General features: G+C 44.2%; 1 protein-coding gene across 4 annotated transcripts in view; it reads left to right on the top strand.

Annotated features, from left to right (window-relative positions):
• The first annotated feature begins 2,677 nt into the window (after positions 1-2,677).
• The window catches only part of HPS3 (HPS3 biogenesis of lysosomal organelles complex 2 subunit 1), a 38,257-nt gene continuing 20,067 nt past the window's right edge, over positions 2,678-20,867 (top strand). For 3 of the 4 annotated variants that reach the window (XR_010664197.1, XR_010664198.1, XM_065942752.1), the window contains exons 1-7: positions 2,679-3,014; positions 9,525-10,016; positions 10,800-10,971; positions 11,073-11,158; positions 14,553-14,745; positions 17,502-17,583; positions 19,912-20,066. Coding sequence is in view for 2 of the 4 variants with exons in the window: in XM_065942752.1 (XP_065798824.1) it covers positions 2,798-3,014; positions 9,525-10,016; positions 10,800-10,971; positions 11,073-11,158; positions 14,553-14,745; positions 17,502-17,583; positions 19,912-20,066 (1,397 nt within the window). In the remaining 2 variants the exon portion in view is untranslated. Of the gene's footprint in view, positions 3,015-9,524; positions 10,017-10,799; positions 10,972-11,072; positions 11,159-14,552; positions 14,746-17,501; positions 17,584-19,911; positions 20,067-20,867 lie in introns of all 4 variants that reach the window. The other variant, XM_065942753.1, reaches the window with a different exon arrangement.

Genomic DNA, 20,867 nt, shown 5'->3' with positions numbered 1-20,867 from the left:
CAAATATTTGCAAAGGAGTATGCATGAGTGTTGTATCTAAAAGAATGAGTTGTGGGTTGCGTTAGGCTGGTTATTTTCTATCAGAGCCTTCCATGAGTTTCTAGCCCCAGCTGGCTGACCAGAGCAAACCTCCTTCTTCATGTCCTGGTCTAACTGAGTTTGGTGAACTGTTATCGCACCGAGTCCCTAGTAGTTGGGTGAAGCAGTTTATACTGAGGACAACTTTATTCATCAACGGGGTTTAGGAAATGGAGGTAGAATTTAATTCATTTTAGTCCAATTGCACCTAATTTGTAAATTCTTAGAAGAAAAAAGGTCATGAGGGTGACAAAAGGCAATTTTGTTTTTTCTTTTCAGTCCTGTCCCTGCGTGCCAAAAGGCAGACAGCATCCCTCAGTCCATACTTGGATTGTTTTTTTTTTCCTTTGGATGAATTGGGAAGAGTACCTCCAATACCTGCTTCATCTAAACTGTGTTGTTGTTTTTTTAATGAGAATTTGCAACCACAAGCTCAATACTGAGATGTCAGGAATAGATACAGAATACGGATTAGATAGAATACACAGAAGAACTATACAAAAAAGATCTTCATGACCCAGATAATCATGATGGTATGATCACTCACCTAAAGCCACACATCTTGGAGTGTGAAGTCGAGTGGGCCTTAGGAAGCATCACTATGAGCAAAGCTAGTGGAGGTGACGGAATTCCAGTTGAGCTATTTCAAATCCTCAAAGATGATGCTGTGAAAGTGCTGCACTCAATATGCCAACAAATTTGGAAAATTCAGCAGTGGCCACAGGACTGGAAAAGGTCAGTTTTCATTCCAATCCCAAAGAAAGGAAATGCCAAAGAATGCTCAAACTACTGCACAATTGCACTCATCTCACACACTAGTAAAGTAATGCTCAAAATTCTCCAAGCCAAGTTTCAACAGTTTGTGAACTATGAACTTCCATATGTTCAAGCTGGATTGAGAAAAAGCAGAGGAACCAGAGATCAAATTGCCAACATCTGCTGGATCATTGAAAAACCAAAAGTTCCACAAAAACATCTATTTCTGCTTCATTGACTATGCCAAAGCCTTCGACTGTGTGGATAACAACAAACTGTGGAAAATTCTTCAAGAAATGGGAATACCAGACCACCTGACCTGCCTCTTGAGAAATCTGTATGCAGGTCAGGAAACAACAGTTAGAACTGGACACAGAACAACAGACTGGTTCCAAATAGGAAAAGGAGTACGTCAAGGCTGTATATTGTCAGCCTGCTTATTTAACTTATATGCAGAGTACATCATGAGAAACGCTGGGCTGGATGAGCACAAGCTGGAATCAAGATTGCTGGGAGAAATATCAATAACCTCAGATATGCAGACGACACCACCCTTCTGGCAGAAAGTGAAGAAGAACTAAGGAGCCTCTTGATGAAAGTGAAGGAGGAGAGTGGAAAAGTTGGCTTAAAGCTCAACATTCAGAAAACTAAGATCATGGCATCTGGTGCCATCACTTCATGGCAAAGAGACAGGGAAACAGTGACAGACTTTATTTTTTTGGGCTCCAAAATCACTGCAGATGGTGATTGCAGCCATGAAATCAAAAGACGCTTACTCCTTGGAAGGAAAGTTATGACCAACCTAGACAGCATATTGAAAAGCAGAGACATTACTTTGTCAACAAAGGTCCATCTAGTCAAAGCTATGGTTTTTCCAGCAGTCATGTATGGATGTAGGAGTTGGACCATAAAGAAAGCTGAGTGCAGAAGAACTGATGCTTTTGAACTGTGGTGTTGGAGACGACTCCTTGGACTGCAAAGAGACCCAACCTGTCCATCCTAAAGGAAATCAGTCCTGAATATTCATAGGAAGGACTGATGCTGAACCTGAAACTCCAGTACTTCGGCTACCTGATGTGAAGAACTGACTCACTGGAAAAGACCCCCAATACTGGGAAAGATTGGGGGGCGGGAGGAGAAGGGGACGACAGAGGATGAGATGGTTGTATGGCATCACCAACTCAATGGACATGAGTTCAATGGACATGAGTTTGAGTAAACTTCGGGAGTTGGAGATGGACAGGGAGGCCTGGCGTGTTGCAGTCCATGTGGTCGCAGACTCAGACACGACTGGGCGACTGAACTGAACTGAAATGAATATTGGGCAAACTGGAGTGAGAACCAGTGGGTTCCATCCTCAGTCCTTCTATCCTTTGGGTTCAAACTAATCTTTTTCAAATATCTGGAGTTCATTAGATGACATCCATGCTTCTTCAGCAGATATATATTTTGCCAAGCACGTTCTAGGAGTTCCTCTTTCCAACTAAACCATTCTGAGATATCCAGTGCTTCCGAGCAACTCTTCCGTTTAGCCCGAAGTTGACCTGTGTGCACTCCACTTCAGTTTTTGCAGCCCTGCTCTCCAGAAGCTCACAGGCTGCAGCAAGTAGAAACGGGTGCAACAGATGATCGAGTATTTAAACGGCCTCAAGGGCCTAAACATCTCGCCCGCCCAAAGCAGTATCATGAAAACGTGAAGGGAAAGACATACTGGTTCCCGCACGCGGTCCCAGATCCGGCCGCGGGCGGGCGCGTCCTCACCTCGGCTCCATCCTCACGGTGTGGCTGCCTCTTTAAGAATCGGCGCCGCAGGCCGGGCGGCCTGGTGCTCACGTGACTCGGCTCCGCGCAATCGCTCGCGGAAGTGGTCCAGCCTGCACGGCTGGCGCGGGGTCTCCCGGTGCCCGGCGGGGCTGGCTGGCCGGAGCGCGCACCGCCCGGCGGCCCGCAGCCGGTCGCCAGGATGGTACAGCTATACAACCTGCACCCGTTTGGCTCGCAGCAGGTGGTGCCCTGCAAGCTGGAGCCCGAGCGCTTCTGCGGCGGGGGACGCGATACGCTCTTCGTGGCGGCTGGCTGCAAGGTGGAGGCGTTCACTGTGGTCGGCCAGGAGCTGTGCCAGCCGAGGTGCGTCTTCTCCACGCTGGGCAGGGTGCTGCGCCTGGCCTACAGCGAGGCCGGTAAGTAGGGGCGGGGGAAGGGGCGCCTCGCCCCCGCGTTGGGGCCTCCTTAGAGGACCGAGCGAGGCCAGCAGCCCTGGCTAGGGAAGGACTTCCTGCTTGTAGGGTGGTCTCGCCCCGTCCGGCGGCTCATGGAAGGTGAGAGCTGTGCAGTTATCCTGGCAACCACAGGAGAGAGCAGGCCTCTGGTGGGCCGGGTAAATGCTGGTGGTTGTTGCTCTTCTGGAGTCCTCGCTGGAAAGGCCCTTGGTTGGGTGACTGGATTCCACTCAACTCAGACACTTGAAACCAAAGCAAACCAAGTAAGATTCTTTTATTATAGAAAACAAGTACAAACAGAAGTAGGGAGAATGGTATCCTGAATCCCCCGGTTAATCCCATCTGCAACAGTTATGCCAACTCATGGCCTATCCTTAATCTATTTCCTGTCGATTTTTGAAAGCTCACAAGACCTGCTGATTTTTAAATCAGTGTAAGTAGAACTCAGGTCTAAGGCCCCTTTCCCCCCAGAAAAGTAGCATGCACTACTCCTTTTCCCCTAGAAGTGTGAAGCAGTTCCAAGGGGGTACTGAGTGGGCACATCCCTATTTTAGAAATATCCAAATTTAAAACTAGGCACTTTGGGACTTTCCTGGTGGTCTAGTGGTTAAGACTCTTCACTTCCACTGCACAGGGCGTGGATTGATCCCTGGTGGGGAACTAAGATCCTGCATGCCAAGTGCAAGCCCTCCCCGCCAACCCCAGCAAAAGATGCAAATAGATAGAAATAGCTACTTCAGTTTGCAGAAGAATTCACCATAGAATTCTTTTAACTGTCTAATAATACACTTAAAATTTGAATTCTGCTTTTCAATAAATTGCAGTATTTAAGATGGAAAAGCCTGTGACTGAGGTATTTACTAATAAAGTGAAGAGCATGAACCTGGAGGATTGTAGGGCTCTGTCTAAACTCTGTCCACAACTGACTGTGTGTGAGTTTATAGAAACGTTTGGGTCGCCGTTTATGTTTTTTTTTTTTTTTTTTTTAAGTGGAAAACTAGATCAGTGATTTCCAGACCTTGGAATTTTGTGGATCAGCAAAAAAAACTGCAGGGCTACCATACACAGTATCTGACTGTTCATTTTGTCGAGTTAAGATACATGTTAAAAAAAAATGAAAAGCCCTATTATTTACTGTCTATTATTTATATAAAAACACCTAGCTCCAAACTTTGGATGCCTTTGCTTTATGAACAACTTATTATATTGTTACTACTTTTTCTTTTTGAATAGTTTAGACATCAATAGGGGCCTTCAGGTCTGCAGACCAGTTTGAAAAACACTTATTAGGTCTGTAAATTCTTTGTCAGCAGACAGCTCTGATTTTAGTATTTTTAATGATATTGCTCTCCTAATCATTTCACAATATTAGTAGTTTTCCTTATCTCCTTTTTAGACTTATGAATTCTTACCTTCAAGAGCTCTATTGAGTGACAGGCTCACCAGTTTCAGTATTAGTATGTGTGTGTGTGTGCTGGTGGGGGGCAGATAACCACTATTTACACGATTGGCCCCATTCTTCCAAATGGACATTTAATGTGGAATTGTCAGTGACCGGCACTCTGAACCTGTAGCTTTCTTGCCTGTCAGTAGCCGTGATTCTGGGGAATCCTTGGATGCCTCTACTGGTGTTTAAGAATCATCTAGGGCAGCTTAAAAAGATTCCTGGACCTCAGAGAAGCGGTAACCGTTTCCTGGGGCATGGCCTAGCATTGGGTGAGTCTCCTGTTTATTAGTCAGGATTGAGAATCACTGATCAAGAGCCATACTGACTGCCCTAGGCAGTGAGTAGCATGGTGGTATTGATGCCTTGAGGTTAACAAAGATGCTTTTGTAATTCTGTTGACTGTCTTAAAAAAAGGAAGTCATGTGGTATGGTGTTAGCATAAGTCAGATAGCTCAAGGGTAACTTTCAGCTTGAACTTAATGCTTGGGTGCAGCTTCTTCCAAATCGTAGGTAGAGGACTGCTAGATATGCTGATATCCAGATAACTCCTCTTACACATCTCAGCTTTTTCCTCTTGGCCTCTTTCCTCCCACTAACCCTGGCTTGGACTTGGAGATTCCTGCTCTACGCCTAGTATCTCCCCTACTCTCACCCCATTAAAAACAAAGTGAATCTTAGATCAGCAGTTTCTGTTCACTATAAATGCTTTGCAGATTCTTAAACAAGAAGAAAACATTTTCAATTTCTTTTTGTCTCTGGGGACGTCTGGTGCGGGACCCTTGTTTATGGGCTGCCTGGAGGTGTGGGGCAGAGAGGACAAGGCCACATAGCCCAAGTGCAGGAAAGAGCCCTAGAATGTCTGTTATCTCCCCCTTGGCCCTACTGTGGATGGAGATGGCTAGATAGCATCACTGACTCTTTGGACATGAGTTTGAGCAGACTCTGAAGATACTGAACAACGGGGAAGCTTGGCATGCTGCAGTCCTTGGGATTGCCACGGGTTGGACCAGACAGGACTTAGCGACTGAACAGCAAAGCCCTACCCTCCCTCAACTTTTTAAGTCATAAAACATATTTTGATTCATCATATATTATTTCTGCCTTCTGATAATTGTTTTGTCATAGGAGTGCAGCCTTTTAGTTTAGGGATTAGTGTTAACCAGGTTTATGATCTTGCTACATAAAAGGAAAAGTTTACTTTTTTTAAAAAAATTAATGACTCTCAGCTTGAGAATAAATAGAATAATGATTTTTAAATTTACTTAATAAAGACAGAAGCTGTCATAAAAATAAGTAAAATAAAGCCCTGAGCACATAATGCTTTGAAAAGTTTAATTCCTTTCTCTTATGAAGGGCTAGAATCCTCTAGACTTATATCTCCTTTCTAACATTTTGAGAGATGCATGGAATGGCCATTGACTTTGGAGCTAACCAGATTCAGTTTTAAGCCCAAGTGCCATTATTTGTTGACTGTGTTGCCTAAGCAAGATACTTAGCTTATTTGAGGGCATCCCCTTTGGCTCAGCTGGTAAAGAACCTGCCTGCAGTGTGGGAGGCCTGGGTTTGCTCCCTGGGTTGGGAAGGCTACCCACTCCAGTATTCTGGCCTGGAGAATTCCATGAACTATACAGTCCATAGGGTCGCAAAGAGTCAGACACGACTGAGCAACTTTAGTTCACTTAGCTTATTTGAGTCTCAGATTCCTGATCTATAAAGTGGAGAAGGGGATCTTGCCTTGAAGGGTTGTGAGGATTAACTGAGAGAACTCTAAAGGTCTGTTTATAAGGCTTATCAGGAAGACACACTTAGCAAGTTCTAGTTCATTGTTTACAAAACAAGTTATTAATTTGAAAACTTAAGACAGCATATGTACTATCTATAGTTTGCAAATAACATATAAACAGTTGATATATAGACTTTACCAATAATAGGCATGTATTTGTAGACATATGAAAAAAAGCTTATATTTTTCTAAAATAAAATGTATAAAACCTTTTATTATAACTAAACAAATATTCTTAGTTTTAAAGTTCATTAAGTAACTAGTAACTTGAATATGACACCAAAGCATTGACAACAAAGAAAAAATGGAAAAATTGGCTGTCATCAAAATTAAAAAATTGTATGCATCAAAGGACACTATCAACTGATTTGAAAATGGCTATCCACTCCAGTATTCTTGCGTGGAGAAGTCCCATGGACAGAGGAGCACGGTGGACTACCATCCACGGGATCTCAGAAGGGTCGGACACGACTTAGTGACTAAACAGCCGTCAGGATCTCTGGGGAGAAAACAGATGCAGGATTCCCGTCTGTGGCCTCAGAGCAACCAGCATCAGGAGAAGGTTTGCCTGTCTTAAAGCCTGGCTCAGTCCAGAGGAGAGGGGCCCTGGCCAGCCCACTGAGTGTCTTCAGACTCTCAGGGCTTGCTTGCTGCGTCTGTATGTGGGAAGCAATTGTGCTAACCACAGCATTTCAGTGTCAGTTCATTGGAGAATGAATGGCTTGTTTACATAATAATGTCTAGCATTTAGTGACTTCTCCCCCCCCACCCCCCGCCAAATAGAATATGTAAGAGTGTGTTTATGTAATTCGACAGACACAAGAGACTGTTTAAACAAGTCAGGAAACACAGAAGCCAAGACTGAAAAGATATCTGGTTCCATATGGTAAAAGATGTCATACAAAGTCAAACCTTAGCAAAATCAAACTACAGACTACCAAAAGTGATTTGCTTTTCATGGCCGGCAAAGGATTAATATCCTTTTTACCCAGAGAGCTGCTATTCCTTGATAAGAAAAACAAACCAATATTAAAAAAAAAGAAGTGGATAACTTGTAGAAGAGCAACTGTACATGGCTGCATAAACATGTAACAGCTTTATAAGTGGTCTGGAAAATATGAATGATATTTATATCCATGAGAGTCCTGTCCTCCATCATATTGAGTCAGTGCTGGTGAGGATGTGGGGGAACATCCTCTTTAAACTGCGCTGGTAGCAATCTGCATCTGTAATATGTAATTGTGATTGTAATCTGGCAATATCTATTAAATTTAAAAATGTACTGACCCTTTGACTGATAGTCTTACTTTTGAAAATCTACACAATTGAAATTAACACTCCAGTATTCTTCGACTTCCCTTGTGGTTCAGCTGGTAAAAAATCTGCCTGCAGTGAAGGAGACCTGGGTTCGATCCCTGGGTTGGAATGATCCACTGGAGAAGGGAAAGGCTACCCACTCCAGTATTCTGGCCTAGAGAATTCCATGGACTTTATAGTATAGTCCATGGGGTCGCAAAGAGTCAGACATGACTGAGCGACTTTCACTTTCACTTTCAAATAAATATGTAGGTATAGGCCTGTTTATTACAGCATAGACTATAGTGGCAAAAACAAAAAAGCTGGAAATTTGAGGTTGGCCGAAAAGGTCATTCAGGTTTTTCTGTAAGATGGTACAGAAAAACCCAAACAAAGTTTTTGGTCAACCCAGTACTTTAATGTAGTATATCAGTGGGCGGACTGCTGAATGAATTCTGACACAGGTGTATACAGGATACTTTGCACGTATATGCAAAGGACGTTAGATATCCATGCATCTACCCTGGAGCGAGAAATATGGTGGAAATCTTGGTAATAAATTGGTAATTTTTAAAAATCGTTTTACTATTTTTTATTATTGTTTGTTTTTTTAATTTTTACAATGTCGTGTTGCTTTCTGCCGTATAACGATGCGAATCAGCCATAATTATACATATGTCCCCTCCCGCGTCAGGTACTTTTTTAAATTGCAGATTGTTAAGTATATTTAATATGTTTCCATTTTGTTAAAAGCAAGAATGACAAACCACCACTCTGTGATCTGTGTTTCTATGAAAGAAAGGTTTAGAAGGACACATACCACGCTGTGTGTATTAACACTGGCTCCTCATGGATTGGACTGCAGGGGAAAGATCATTCTGCTTTTCATTTTGTATCTCTTCATTACTTTGACTTCTCACAACAAACAACAATTCGATTCGAAAATTACTTTGTAATTTAGAAAATCCAAGAAAATCAACAGTTAAGGGAAAACTGACTTGGATTGAAATTTTACTTGGTATGTGTGTCTTTATGCTATTTCTCAGAGTTGACATGAAAATATGACTTGTGGGGAGGGGAGAGGTAGCAGTGTACATTCCACCGATCTCTTCAGAGGTCCTTATACCTAATTTTAGCATGACTCTAATATCAAACACTTTATGTCAGGAGAACTTTGTTAGAGTTGTAGATTCAGAGCTACAATAACATGTAGAGCTACCATAGAAATAAATCACAGACTTTCTCTGTAAAGCTACATGAATGTTTAATAAGTCATCTAAAGATATTAACTGCTTCCCAGGTGGCTTAGTGGTAAAGAATGCCCCTGCCCAAGCAGGAGACGTAGATTCAATAGCGGGGTGGGGAAGATCCCCTGGAGAAGAAAATGGCAACCCTCTCTAGTATTCTTGTCTGGGAAATCCCATGGACAGAGGAGCCTAGTGGGGCACAGTCTGTGAGGTCGCAAAGGAGTTGGGCTGACTTACAAACTAAATAAGAGGAGAGTAAAATGGGGGTAGATTGTATTTCAGAACCTAAATGCCTGTTGTCCATTAAAAACACACCTGAGATTCTGTTACTTAGAGTTCTGTCGGTCACCACGTCGTGTCTGACTCTGCAACTCCATGGACTGCAGCACGCCAGGCTTCCCTGTCCTTCACCATCTCCCGGAGTTTGCTGAAACTCGTATCCATTGAATCGATGATGCCATCCAACCGTCTGATCCTCAGTCACCCCCTTCTCCCGCCCTCAGGGTTGCCCAGCATCAGGGTCTTTTCCAGTGAGTCGGCTCTTCACATCAAGCGGCCAGAGTGTTGGAGCTTCTTGTTCTAGTTCATCTTTAATTCAACCATTCACATTAGGATTCTGTTTTAGTGCCTTTTCATCATGCAAGGTAAGTTGTGATTTCTAATTAGAAATTCTAAGTGTAATCTTATTCCCCTCTCAGGAGATTATTTGGTAGCAATTGAAGAGAAAAACAGAGCTACATTCCTGCGTGCTTATGTAAACTGGAGAAGTAAAAGGACTGAAAACTCCCGAGTGTGTATCCGGATGGTCGGACATGACGTGGAAGCACCCTTCAGCGAAACCCTCAGAGACCAGATGTCTATTGTGGAAATGCCACTTTCTGAGGCCCCCCTTTGCATTTCCTGCTGCCCTGTGAAAGGAGACCTCCTTGTTGGCTGCAGCAGTAATCTAGTCTTATTTAGTTTGAAGTATCAGGTCATTAATGAAGAATTCTCAGTTTTGGACTTTGAACGTTCTTTAGTTATCCACGTAGATAACATCACCCCTGCCGAAATTTCTTTTTGTGTTGGATATGTCGCTGTCATGTCAGAGTTGGAAGTCTTAATCGTAAAACTGGAGTCAGACCCCAGAAACAGAGAGAGTGTTAACCACCATCCACGTAAGACCACCAATCCCATGAAACAGGCAGAAGGTAAATAATGAATTGAGCTTGCTTTCTTGTTTGGGGTATAGAGAAAAACCCTTATTTCTGTCAATCTCTGAAAGGCTCTAGTATGTATATTGCCAAGCCACGTTTTTTATGGTGTGGTTGCTTCCCTGACAGCTCAGACGGTAGAGAATCCACCTGCAATGCGGGTGACCTGGGTTTGATCCCTGGGTTGGGAAGATCCCTGGAGAAAGAAATGGCAACCCCATCCAGTATTCTGGCCTGGAGAATTCCATGGATGATGGAATGGCAGGCAGATGAGCGTGGCAGGCTACAGTCCACGGGGTCACAAAGGGTTGGACACGACTGAGCGACTTTCACACGCATAGATGTTCCTAATACGTGGACTTGGGTTTTTGATCTGGCTGTCCATGTCTTATCCGGTAGCATGTGATGTATTCTGTAGCGTATAAATGTATTTCAACATATATTTGTCATTGAAAATAATGAAACATCTACTGCAGAGGAGCAGTTTCTGGTTCCAGTCCTCATATTTGCTGGTCGAATGACTTGGGTTAGGAACACCATCTCTGAGTTTCTGTTTCCTTATGTATAAAGTGGGGATGATGATCATGTCCTGTTTTACTCTGTCAGTTGTGAGGAAGGAATGAGCAAGTGCTAAGACATTTCAAAACCATAGAGCCTTATAAATACATGGGATTTATGTGTATTAATACTATAATTGGTAGGGGGATGTGGTGAAATCTAATTGGCATTTGAAAATTACTTGGAATTACTACGTAATTTTCTTCAATTTTATTTTTTAAGACACCAGTAATGACACTTCACAGCTTGAGTCAGATGATTTTGTTATCTGCCAAAAGCCCATGGAACTTCTTGGTGAAAAAAGCAAACAGTCGGGAATATCTGTTACACTGGAGTCAACAGGATTAGCTGATGAAAAAATAAAATATTTCCACGTTCGACACCTGCTCTATAGGTACTAGATAGCTTTTTATTCACCAGCAGTTAATATATCTTTACCTGCTTAACGCAATGGAAATTAGATCTCCTCTCCTCTGTCTCTCTTTAAATTCGCAGGCGTTTTGCTCCTGATATTTCTTCCTGTCTCTTGTCTGATGATGTCAGGTTGCACTCACTCCAGCTTCTACCCATTTTCCAAACAGGTAAGTATGAGAATGCTGCAGTGCAGTGAGCTGGAAAGGCACTGGGCGGAGCGGGGAGTCCGATGTAAGTAGCAGGTTAGGCTTTTCTGAGTTTCCCTGTGGCCTTAGACAGATTCCTTAGCAAGTAACAGTGAACCCACGAAACGGAAATCATGTCTGCTAGGAGAAGCCATGGAGAGGAGATGACTGACAAAACCCATTTCTCTTTTTGAAATGGTCAGTAGGCCCCCAAAGGAAAATCAGGGCCCTGTTACAGCTGAGGTTCATCTGAGTTCCAGCTGGGTCATTTGCCAGAGCTGCTAATGATGGCCTTGTGAGCCAGATGGGAAAATGTGGGCTGGATGGAAGTTCACTTACGAGCAGTGGTTTGTAGCCTCGCTGCACATTGGCCTTCCTTGGATGCTTTTTAAAACACTGATGCTCAGACTCAACATACTGGCCCATGCTTTGCAGCATATGGGAATCTTAGTTCCCCAATCAGGGGTCAAACCCATGCCCCCTTCCCTGGGAGCATAGAGTCTTAACCAGTGGATGGCCAGGGAACTCCCCATGCTGGAGTGGAGATTCTGACCTAATTGGTCAGCTGATGCCTGAACATCAGTGTGTGTGTGTGTGTGTGTGTATATATATATATATATATATATATATATATATTTTTTTTTTTTTTTTTTTTTACTTTTTTAAAGATAGTTTAATTTAAAATTAAATTTTAAATCCCACTGCATGGCATGTGGGATCTTAGTTCCCTGACTAGGGATCGAACCTGTGCCACCTGCAGTGGAAGCACAGAGTCTTAACCACTGGACCACCAGGAAAGTCCCAGGGCATCAGTATTTTTTAAAACTTCCCCAGAAATATAATGGGCAACCCAGATTAAGAATCATTATTGAATTCTATACTTAGTCCTGGCCTGCTTCACATCTTTAAGTGTTGGCTAGGGAAAGGTATAAATATTACTCTGATTAAACTTATACATTTATTTTTTTTCTGTCTTGTAGTGAATGTGTATTGAGTACCTACTGTGTTGGGTCTTGTGCTGAATACTAGGGCTCCTGTAGTGAGCAAAAGAAGGCAAAGTCCTTGCACTGATGGAGCTTATTGTCTTGTGGGGGGAAGCAGGAGTGAATGGAATGAACATTAGAAGGCGTGTACAATTACGCACTGGTGGGAGTGCTCTGTGAGAGAAGAATCCTGCCCTGAGCGTGCATAACAAAGGATCCTGAACCTCACTGGGGGTCAGGGAAGGCTTCCTGAGAAAGAGGATCCGAAGGGTGAATGGGGCTGATTGGTGGGCAGGCTTGGTTGTGGCCAATGGAGCGTCTTTGCTTGAGGAACTGAGAGAAGCCTGGGAGAGGGAGGTGTAACAAGGCAGGAGGCCAGAGGGCCCGCAGCCACCTTAGAGGACTAGCTCTCATCCAGGGTTTCATGCAGCACCGGAACAAAAACCCAAATCATCTCCATGGCCTGCATCACCCTCACCGCGAGCTCCTTTTGTCCCGCTCAGCCGCTTACATTTCTCCACCCACGTGGCTTTTCTCTGCTGCTAGGTTACACCAGGCTCAGTCTTGTCTAAGATCTACTGGTTACTCTTCCAGTGCTCAGAGCAGAGTACTTCCCTCAGAGCTTGCGAGACTGGTGTCTTCAGAGGACTTCCCAGACTTTTCGGTTGAAGCCGCTCCCTCCCCGCACACTGCCGTGTTCATTCTCCACCCCAGTCCCCCTCGCCAGGATGAGTGCGGTTACGCTGCCCTGCGCGCTGGGGTACCCCGGAACCCAGAGCGATGGCATGTTCTAGGTGCCTGGTGGATGTTTACTCAGTGGACGGGTGAGGCCTTGGGCAGTGTCCATGCGAGCTGGGCCCTGATGGATGAGTAAGTTTTAGAAGGTGAAAAAAAAAATTTTTTTAGAAGATGGAGATTCTGGTAAGATACTACCTCAGGGAAAGCAACATGTGCAAGGTGAAAGATCATCATGTATGTTTGGAGATAAGTGAGCAGCTCTCTGTGTGGTTAGAGGACAGATGTGTGTAGGAAAGAAGAGGAAGTAGGAACTGGATCAGTCGTTTTATGCCAACTGTGGAGAGTGTAGTAATGGGATTTTCTTTTTTTTTTCAGGTTCTCATTAGTTATCTCTTTTATACATTCTTCTGTTATTAATGTGTCCTTGAAGGGCATCAATCAGCTATATTTTTTTAAAAAGAACTTTGATTATGAAAAGTTTCAGGCACACAGATACAGAAAAATAGTACAGCGGCCCCCGAGGTCCCCATCACACAGCTTCAGTGGTGTTGCCTCGTAATCACCCCCTGCCCTCTGTCAGATTGTTTTGATGCAAATCCCAGAGTTTATACCTTTTCGTTTATAAATATTTCAGCATATGTTTCTAAAGGCAAGGGATTCTTTTATTTAAGCAAAAACCCCAAATGTCACTTCACGTTTTTAAGAAATGACTTGATATCATCCAATCTCCATCAGTTACTCAAATGTCCCTGATTGTCTAAATATTTTTTTCTGCAATTTATCAGATTCCAAGTAAGGTTCTATACCTGCATGTGGCTCCTGTGTCTTTTATGTCTCTCTGCTATACAGGCTCTGCCTTCCTCTCTCTTTTCTCTGTGGTTTAGTTAGCAGGAAACTGGACTATTAGTGCAGAACTTCCCACAATCTGAATTTTGCTGACTGACTCTCCACGGTGTCATTTAACATGCTCCTGTCTGCCCTGTATTTCCCCGTGATCCACAGCTGTACTGTTCAGTGTGGTATCCATTTGTCAGGGTTGCTGTTGAGCAACTTGAAGTGTGATCGGTCTAAATTAAGACATGGTTTACGTGTAAAATTCATACTCGGTCCTAAAGACTTAGTACACCAAAAAAGAATATGAACTGTCTCGTTAGTTTTTTATTGATTATGTATCAAAGTGATAGCATTTTGGATACGTTGGGTTAATATACTTTAAAAATCTTGCCTGTTTTTATTTTTTAGAGAGCAATTACTAGAAAACTTTGCATCACATATATGGCTCACATTTTATTTCTATTGACAGTGCTGGTCGAAGACTTGATCAGATGATTGTGATGATCATTTTTTTCTTCTTTTTTTGGTAATGCAAATAGTCTTGAGTTATCTTGGAAGTAGGTCGTATCAGGTTGGCTCTTTTTGTGATGTTAACAACTATTGATGATGATTACCTAGATCTGTTCATTTACTAGGGGTTTCAAAATGATGATATTCTAATTATATCACTTTTTTTTTTTCATTTTTTTACTGGCATTCTTATATAAGCACCTTAGCAGCTCTTTGGTTATCTGTTTATAGATGTTTTTGCACAGAAAAGTCAAAATATTGGTTCCTTTTATTTACTGGTTTCATGGTTGGTTTGTTTTTTTTGCACGCAGGGTCTCTTACTTCTGATAGAAAAAATTCATCTCAGGAAAAAGTGTTGCTGAGTCTCTTCTGTTTTTTCTCATTACCTCATGTGGGCTACCTGTACATGGTTGTCAAGTCTGTTGAATTAATGTCGGTCTACCAATATCCCGAGAAATCTCAGCAGGCGGTGCTTACCCCACAGTTCCTGCACGTCATCACGAGGTACGTTCCAGTCCCTTGCTGGCTTTTGAGTCACTTATTTCTCTAATTTCCTGAGGTGCTTTCTAAATCTTTAAATGAAAATTATGTGAACCAGTAGATAGCACTCTGAGTTAATGATATACATCTGGGGTTTATTTATTTATTTCATTTTAAATAATGGCTCATAACTGCCTTTTCAACATCAGAGATTTAAATTCTGGTTTTGCCTTTGTTGTGTTTTCTTAAACTGGATGGGGATCTTTCTAAGAATAGGTAAGGCTCTCCATGAGGGAAGATGTTCACAGGGAATTCTAATGAAAAGTCAGTGGGGGCTCTTGACAGTAGTCAGGGCATCTCTTCAGTTTTAGATTTCCTAAATTTTTTTTTCCACTGCTGTCACATCTTTTCTGTGTGAGTCGAGTTCATTGATGTGCTTTAGGACTGTAAAGGGTCCAGAAGGCCTGCCTGATTCCACCCTCTGAGTGGTGTAGACAGGGAGAGAGTCCAGAGGTCGGGGTTGGTCCGGGTCGTGTGGCTCATCGGTGGTGGGTGTCTTCTGAGTTGCCTTATCCTCCTAGTGAGCTGGCATGTGAACTGGGTTCCTGAATTTAATCTTACTTATCTCCTTTTATCTCAGCAGCAAGTAAGGTTTGTGGTTTTATTTCCTGGTTTTTTGAGTTCAGGTTCTAGGCGAGGCACTGCATTGAGCCCTCCGGCCAGCCGACCACAAATAAGGCACAGCCTCTGCTTTATGCAGACAGCACAGACACGGGCACAGGCCCTAGGAGATTGCGAACGTCTCACGGCTCCAGGGAAGTGCCGTAGGCTACGGGGGGAGGGAGGTTACTTCTGGCCAAGTCCCACGGGCAGGATTTCCGTGTTGGCAGTGAGGCCCGGAAGCTGGTTACATTTGACAGATAGAGACTGAACGTGAAGGGCGTTCCAGATGGGGGGAAGCTCCCAGCAAAGCTGGGTCCAGGCTCGTTGGGGTTTCTGATAAGTAACTGCGCGGGACGGTGCTGCTTTTGGTTTGTGTTTTCCAGTTGAGTGGTAACATCCGAATCTCCAGCAGGTGCTCTGGTGTTTCACACGGCCCAGGACCCACCTGACGGTTCTGACACCCGCTCCCGGCGGGGGTGCTCCCCTCTCCTCCTCCTCTCTGGCACGGGGGAGAGGGGAGCGGTCTTTGGTCTTTTCAGTTTCCAGAGGCTTGTGTAGTAATGTCCTTTAAAGTTGCTGAAACAGAGAAAGGTGGGGAAAATAGTGTCCAAGAGGGAACTTGGGGCTTTGGAAATTAAGGAATTTTTTTAGATTTTGATCAAAGAAAAGGATGTGAATAGAGCATTACTTTAGGAAAATGGATGGTGGCCACAGTGAAGGATGGCTTGAACATACTAATGAGCTATGGGGATGGTTCAGTGAGGATAGTGAGGGGTTGTATTTGGGCATAGCAGTATCAGTGAAGCACAGACAGGAGAGAATTATAGGACTTGACTTCTGGTGGGATACTGGGGATGCAGGAGACATGAGAAAACTCATCAGTTTTGAGCCTGCTTTTTTTTTTGGGGGGGGGATGTGTATAATTTTTAAAGTCTTTATTGAATTTGTTACAGTATTGCTTCTGTTCATGTTTTGTTTTTTTGGGGGGCTACAAGGCTTGTGACATCTTAGCTCCCTGACCAGGGATCGAACCTGTAGCCCCTGCATTGAAAGGTGGAAGTCTCAATCAGCAGCTGCCCAGGGAAGCCCCGAGCCTGCTTTTCTGGAAGCATGGAGGCTGGTGTGGTGTGGGGCAGAAGGGAAGTGTGGTTTAGGTGTTGGAGTTTGAGGTGCTTAGGGAACATCAGAAGGAAACCTACCAAGATTTTTGGACACAGGCACTTACTCTGAGGTCTCCAGGTTGCTTTGCTGTGCAGAATGTAGCCTGGAGTTGTGAAAAGAGGATCATGAAACATAACGAGACCTGGATCTGTTTTGATTCCATTCTCCAAAGAGGACTTGGCCCAACCATGTACTTTGCAGGCTCTATAGTCTTTAAAAACAAGCTGCTGGACTGCATGATTCTGGAGATTCCTTCAGAGAGTTTGCCTGACCTAAGCGTGTTGCCCAGCACAACCCAGGCTGCATTTCATCCTGAGATGATGACAATCGGGAAACTTGGTTCTAACCTTGGCTTTGATCGCCACCGGTCTGAACTTCGGGCAGGTCCCCGAGCCATCATTCTGTAAATAAAATAAGGGTATTGACCCAGATCCATGGTTCTTAACTAGGAGTGTCTGTCACACCAGGGGCTTTGTAGAAATATACATGTCTAGATTCAGCCCCCGTGGGCTTCCTCGGTGGCTCAGACGGAAAGGAATCCACTTACAGAGCGGGAGACCTGGGTCGGGAAGATGTCCTGGAGGAGGTCATGGCAACCCACTCCAGTTTTCTTGCCTGGAGGATCCCATGGACAGAGGAGCCTGGTGGGCTACGGTTCATGGGGTCGCAAAGAGTCTGTGCGACCGAGTGACTCAGCACAAGACAGATTCAGCCCCCAGAGATGGTGATTCTGTAGGGGCGCAGTGGGGACCGGTTACCTGTTTAAGAAAAGCACTCCATAGTCTCTCTGAGGCGATCTCCCTGTTCAGAAGCAGCCTGACTTGTCCGCGTGTGATGAGTACGGGGGTGGTACCCCCGCCCGCTCATTGCTGTGTGCTCCCAGGACACCCTCCCAGCCGCGGGCATCTCGGTCCCTGGCCTCCGCTTTGCTCAGCGGCCTTTCTCCTCTTCCTCAGCAACAACCTGCAGTGTTACACGGTGCGGTGCAGCGCGGCGGCCGCGAGGGAGGAGGACCCGTACGTGGACACCACCCTGAAGGTTAGAGCTGGCTGATGACCCTGCAGCCTAAAGGTCAAACATGAGTGCTTGCAAACTCACGCTCTTTGCGTCTGAGCTGGGCGGACATTAAAGTCTTGTTTGTTCGGTTAGAGCTTTGGGATGTAAAATGGTAAGCATTTTGCAGTTCATGGTTTAGATGGTAATTTTTAAGATTACTTTGAAAACATGTCATTCAGAATTTAGATATAATGCATGTTTTTAAAATTTGGTAAAGAACATGTATAGAGTAACTTCAGAGCGGGCACATCACAACTATAGTATGCTACAGTTTTATTCATTTTGATCAGAAGTGTTGGTGGCAGTTGTATAGAGCTATTAAAACAGTTCAAAAATCTGTATATCTAAGAGCACAGAAGTGAGTGCGGTGCATTCAGGTGATTTATTTATACCGTTATCAGATATACTGATAATTCTTTTGTCATTTTATACAGCCTTCAACAAGTGTTCTGTATTTCTGTGGTTTTAATCTAGTGTTAATCGATATTCTAGATCAGTAACCTCGTTTTTAGTGAGAAGTAATCTGCTTAGTCTCTGAAAAGCCTCTGACCACCAAATAGACAATTTTATGATGAAATTCTATTTTCTGCCCTTGAATTTCTGTTCTCAGAAATACACTGATGATTTGCATCATGTTCATTGTGTGCAGTTTCACCTCTGAGTTGGGTGTTTGTTATGCACATCCAGGCCTCAGGGACCCCCACGTCCTGATGGCCTCTGTTCACTCAGCACTGTCCGTCTAGCGCCCGGAGCACCGATTTCTGGGACAATGAGTGCCCGGCGATGGCGGTGTGTGGGGCTTAACGTGTCTGAGGCGCTTCTCCACCATCGCTGTCGCCCGCGCTGGGTGCTGCCTTTTTCTGGAGATCACGTCCAAGGTCTCTGTTCTCTGGGCTGCCTGTCACCTGCTGCTGCTGACAGGCTCACTGCCTACCTTCAGCCTCTTGGGAAACCAGAATCCCAGCTTTCCCATGCCCTTCTGTCTGGGTTTAAGATACACACACAGCCTTTTCAAGAGATTATTTTAAAAATAATGGTTATGTCCCTAGTACCCAAGGCAAGGTGACGGACTCTTTGTCTCTTGCCTCCTCTCTCTCCACCCCATCTTGCCTTGTGTTTTATTTTAAACCTCAGGAAGACTGAGGCTTGTGGAGGTAGTGATGGTGGGGTGAGGGCTACCTAACAGATTGAGGAGCGTCAGTCTGCATTTGAAAACAAATCTCAGCTCCAGGCCTCCTCACAGTTTGATGAAACCAGAAGGAAGAAGCACAGAAGAGGGAAAGGGAGAAAGAGTGGAGATGGGCAGCTAGTAGAGGACGCTGTCCCTGAGGCTGGTCCTTGGAGGTGGCAGAGGGAAGGACAGTGATGCTCACCCCTCCTGGCCACCCTTTCCCTGCAGTTCCAGCAGCCTGAAATCCCAGACGCCCCCGGACGAGCACACCGTCGTTCTGCTCCCTTGCTGACTCAGGCTTTGGAAGCTGTGGTGTCTGAGGAAGGTTTCACAACCTCGGAGAGAGGCCCATAATGCACACACTATCTTTATTTCCCCTTCCCCTGAGACTCTGGCTCAGCATCACCAAGGCCACCTCAACTGTTCATAGGGTCATCCCCAGGCACTTTGTACAAAAGGGACAAGGAAGATGACCTCGGAATCGAAACCCCATTAATGGAGGAGACAGGTAGACCCGGCAGCCTCGTTCGTGAGTCCCAGGAAGAGCGCCTCGGTTAGCTTCTTATCCATGCCGCTTGGGTGACTGTTTCCTTCAAGGGCAGGAGGCTGTCTGCTGGGCCAGGCTTTCCTCCAGTTGGCCTCGCAAACTCCAGCCTGTTAGCCATTCCAGGCGGTGTTCGTACCTGCAGCGCTCACAGGGGCCATCTGAATGTGCCCGCACTTCTGCACACCCATCCACTGAGAAACCTCTCTGTGTATTTTACGAGCAGTAGAATGCCCTTTTACAGTGTCTGATTCTGACTAAAAGCCCATTTAAAGGCACCACCTGAGCCAGCCCACTGTTAGTGGGGAATTCCTGGGTGGCAGTAACCAGCCCAGGGCCGGGCTCCTGGAGGCTCTCTGCTTTCATCAGGTCAGTGTCAGCACAGACAGAGGAGCTCTTTGGCGGACACATGTATGAGCTAGTCGGTTGTGTAGTTTAGATAAGATAGCCTTTTGTTCTGATAAGAGTAGGAATTTGGATTGAGTAGCGGGGAGAGACTGAAAAGGAGAGATTGTATCCAATAGATTGATTTTTGAAGTTTTTGAAGTTCATGCACTTCATTCCTTGGCTTAATTTGTGAATTTTTCCTTTCTAGGCTTGCCCACCTATCAGTATGGATGTCTGTGCTTTAAGAATACAGCTTTTCATAGGCTTGAAAGCCATCTGTCATTTTAAAAACCACGTTGTACTTCTGACCAAGGCAGACCCTGAAACTGTTCCGGAGAGAAGAGAGTCACCCAAGAGGTTTCTGTAAGCATACCCATCACCCCCAGACATCCTTGCCAGAGTTTCTGGAATGAATTGTGTTACTGGTATATTTTGTGTACATCCTCAGTAATCTTTTTATAGCTCAAAAATCTGAATGATCAGATGGGTTTTATAGGTGTTCTTTTGCCAGAGTAAGAAAAGAAAGTTTTAATGTTCTCTATAATATCCTTCGTAAATGACTGTGAGCTTTTAGAAGAAAATAAATTATAAAACTGTTTCAGTAAAAATCTGTGGTATTGTACAAGAATTTAAAGGACATGTTTTTCTGTGTAATTAATGAGCGAGATCGAGCTTCTTAGCTAATCCAAACTACAAGGCTCTTTATTATTTTTCTTCCTTGACCTTTCAGTGGCTATATTTTTATCCAGAGTTGTTTTTTTTTTTTTCTGGTATTTCAACTTGAAAAGAAATTAACTAATGCATTTCTTACCTAAAAGCACATTCATGATATATAAATTATATGTTAATCTACCTTAAGATAAAGGTGCAGTCTTCTAAGCTCAGGTTAATTCTAACTTCAGTTTTCTGCTTTCATGTTGTCTGGGATAAAATGGTTAATTCCAAAGTGGTTATGCTTCTAGTTGATGCTTCCTATACTGTGAGTTTAGTGGTGGGGAATGCAATCTAATTTGAACATTCCTCTATGGAAAATTTAAGCAGGAGAAAAATCTGTTGGGGGCAGGGGGCGAGGAACATAGAGTGTATTTCAAGTCAAACACTGTAGTTTTGCATTTTTGAATTATTTGTGTCTGCGCTCTGTTCCACCAGCAGGAATAACCAGGT

The sequence above is a fragment of the Muntiacus reevesi genome, chromosome 8 (genome assembly GCF_963930625.1).
Source record: "Muntiacus reevesi chromosome 8, mMunRee1.1, whole genome shotgun sequence".
In the NCBI taxonomy this organism is placed as follows: Eukaryota; Metazoa; Chordata; class Mammalia; order Artiodactyla; family Cervidae; genus Muntiacus; species Muntiacus reevesi.
This window is presented reverse-complemented; position numbering and strand designations above follow the sequence as displayed.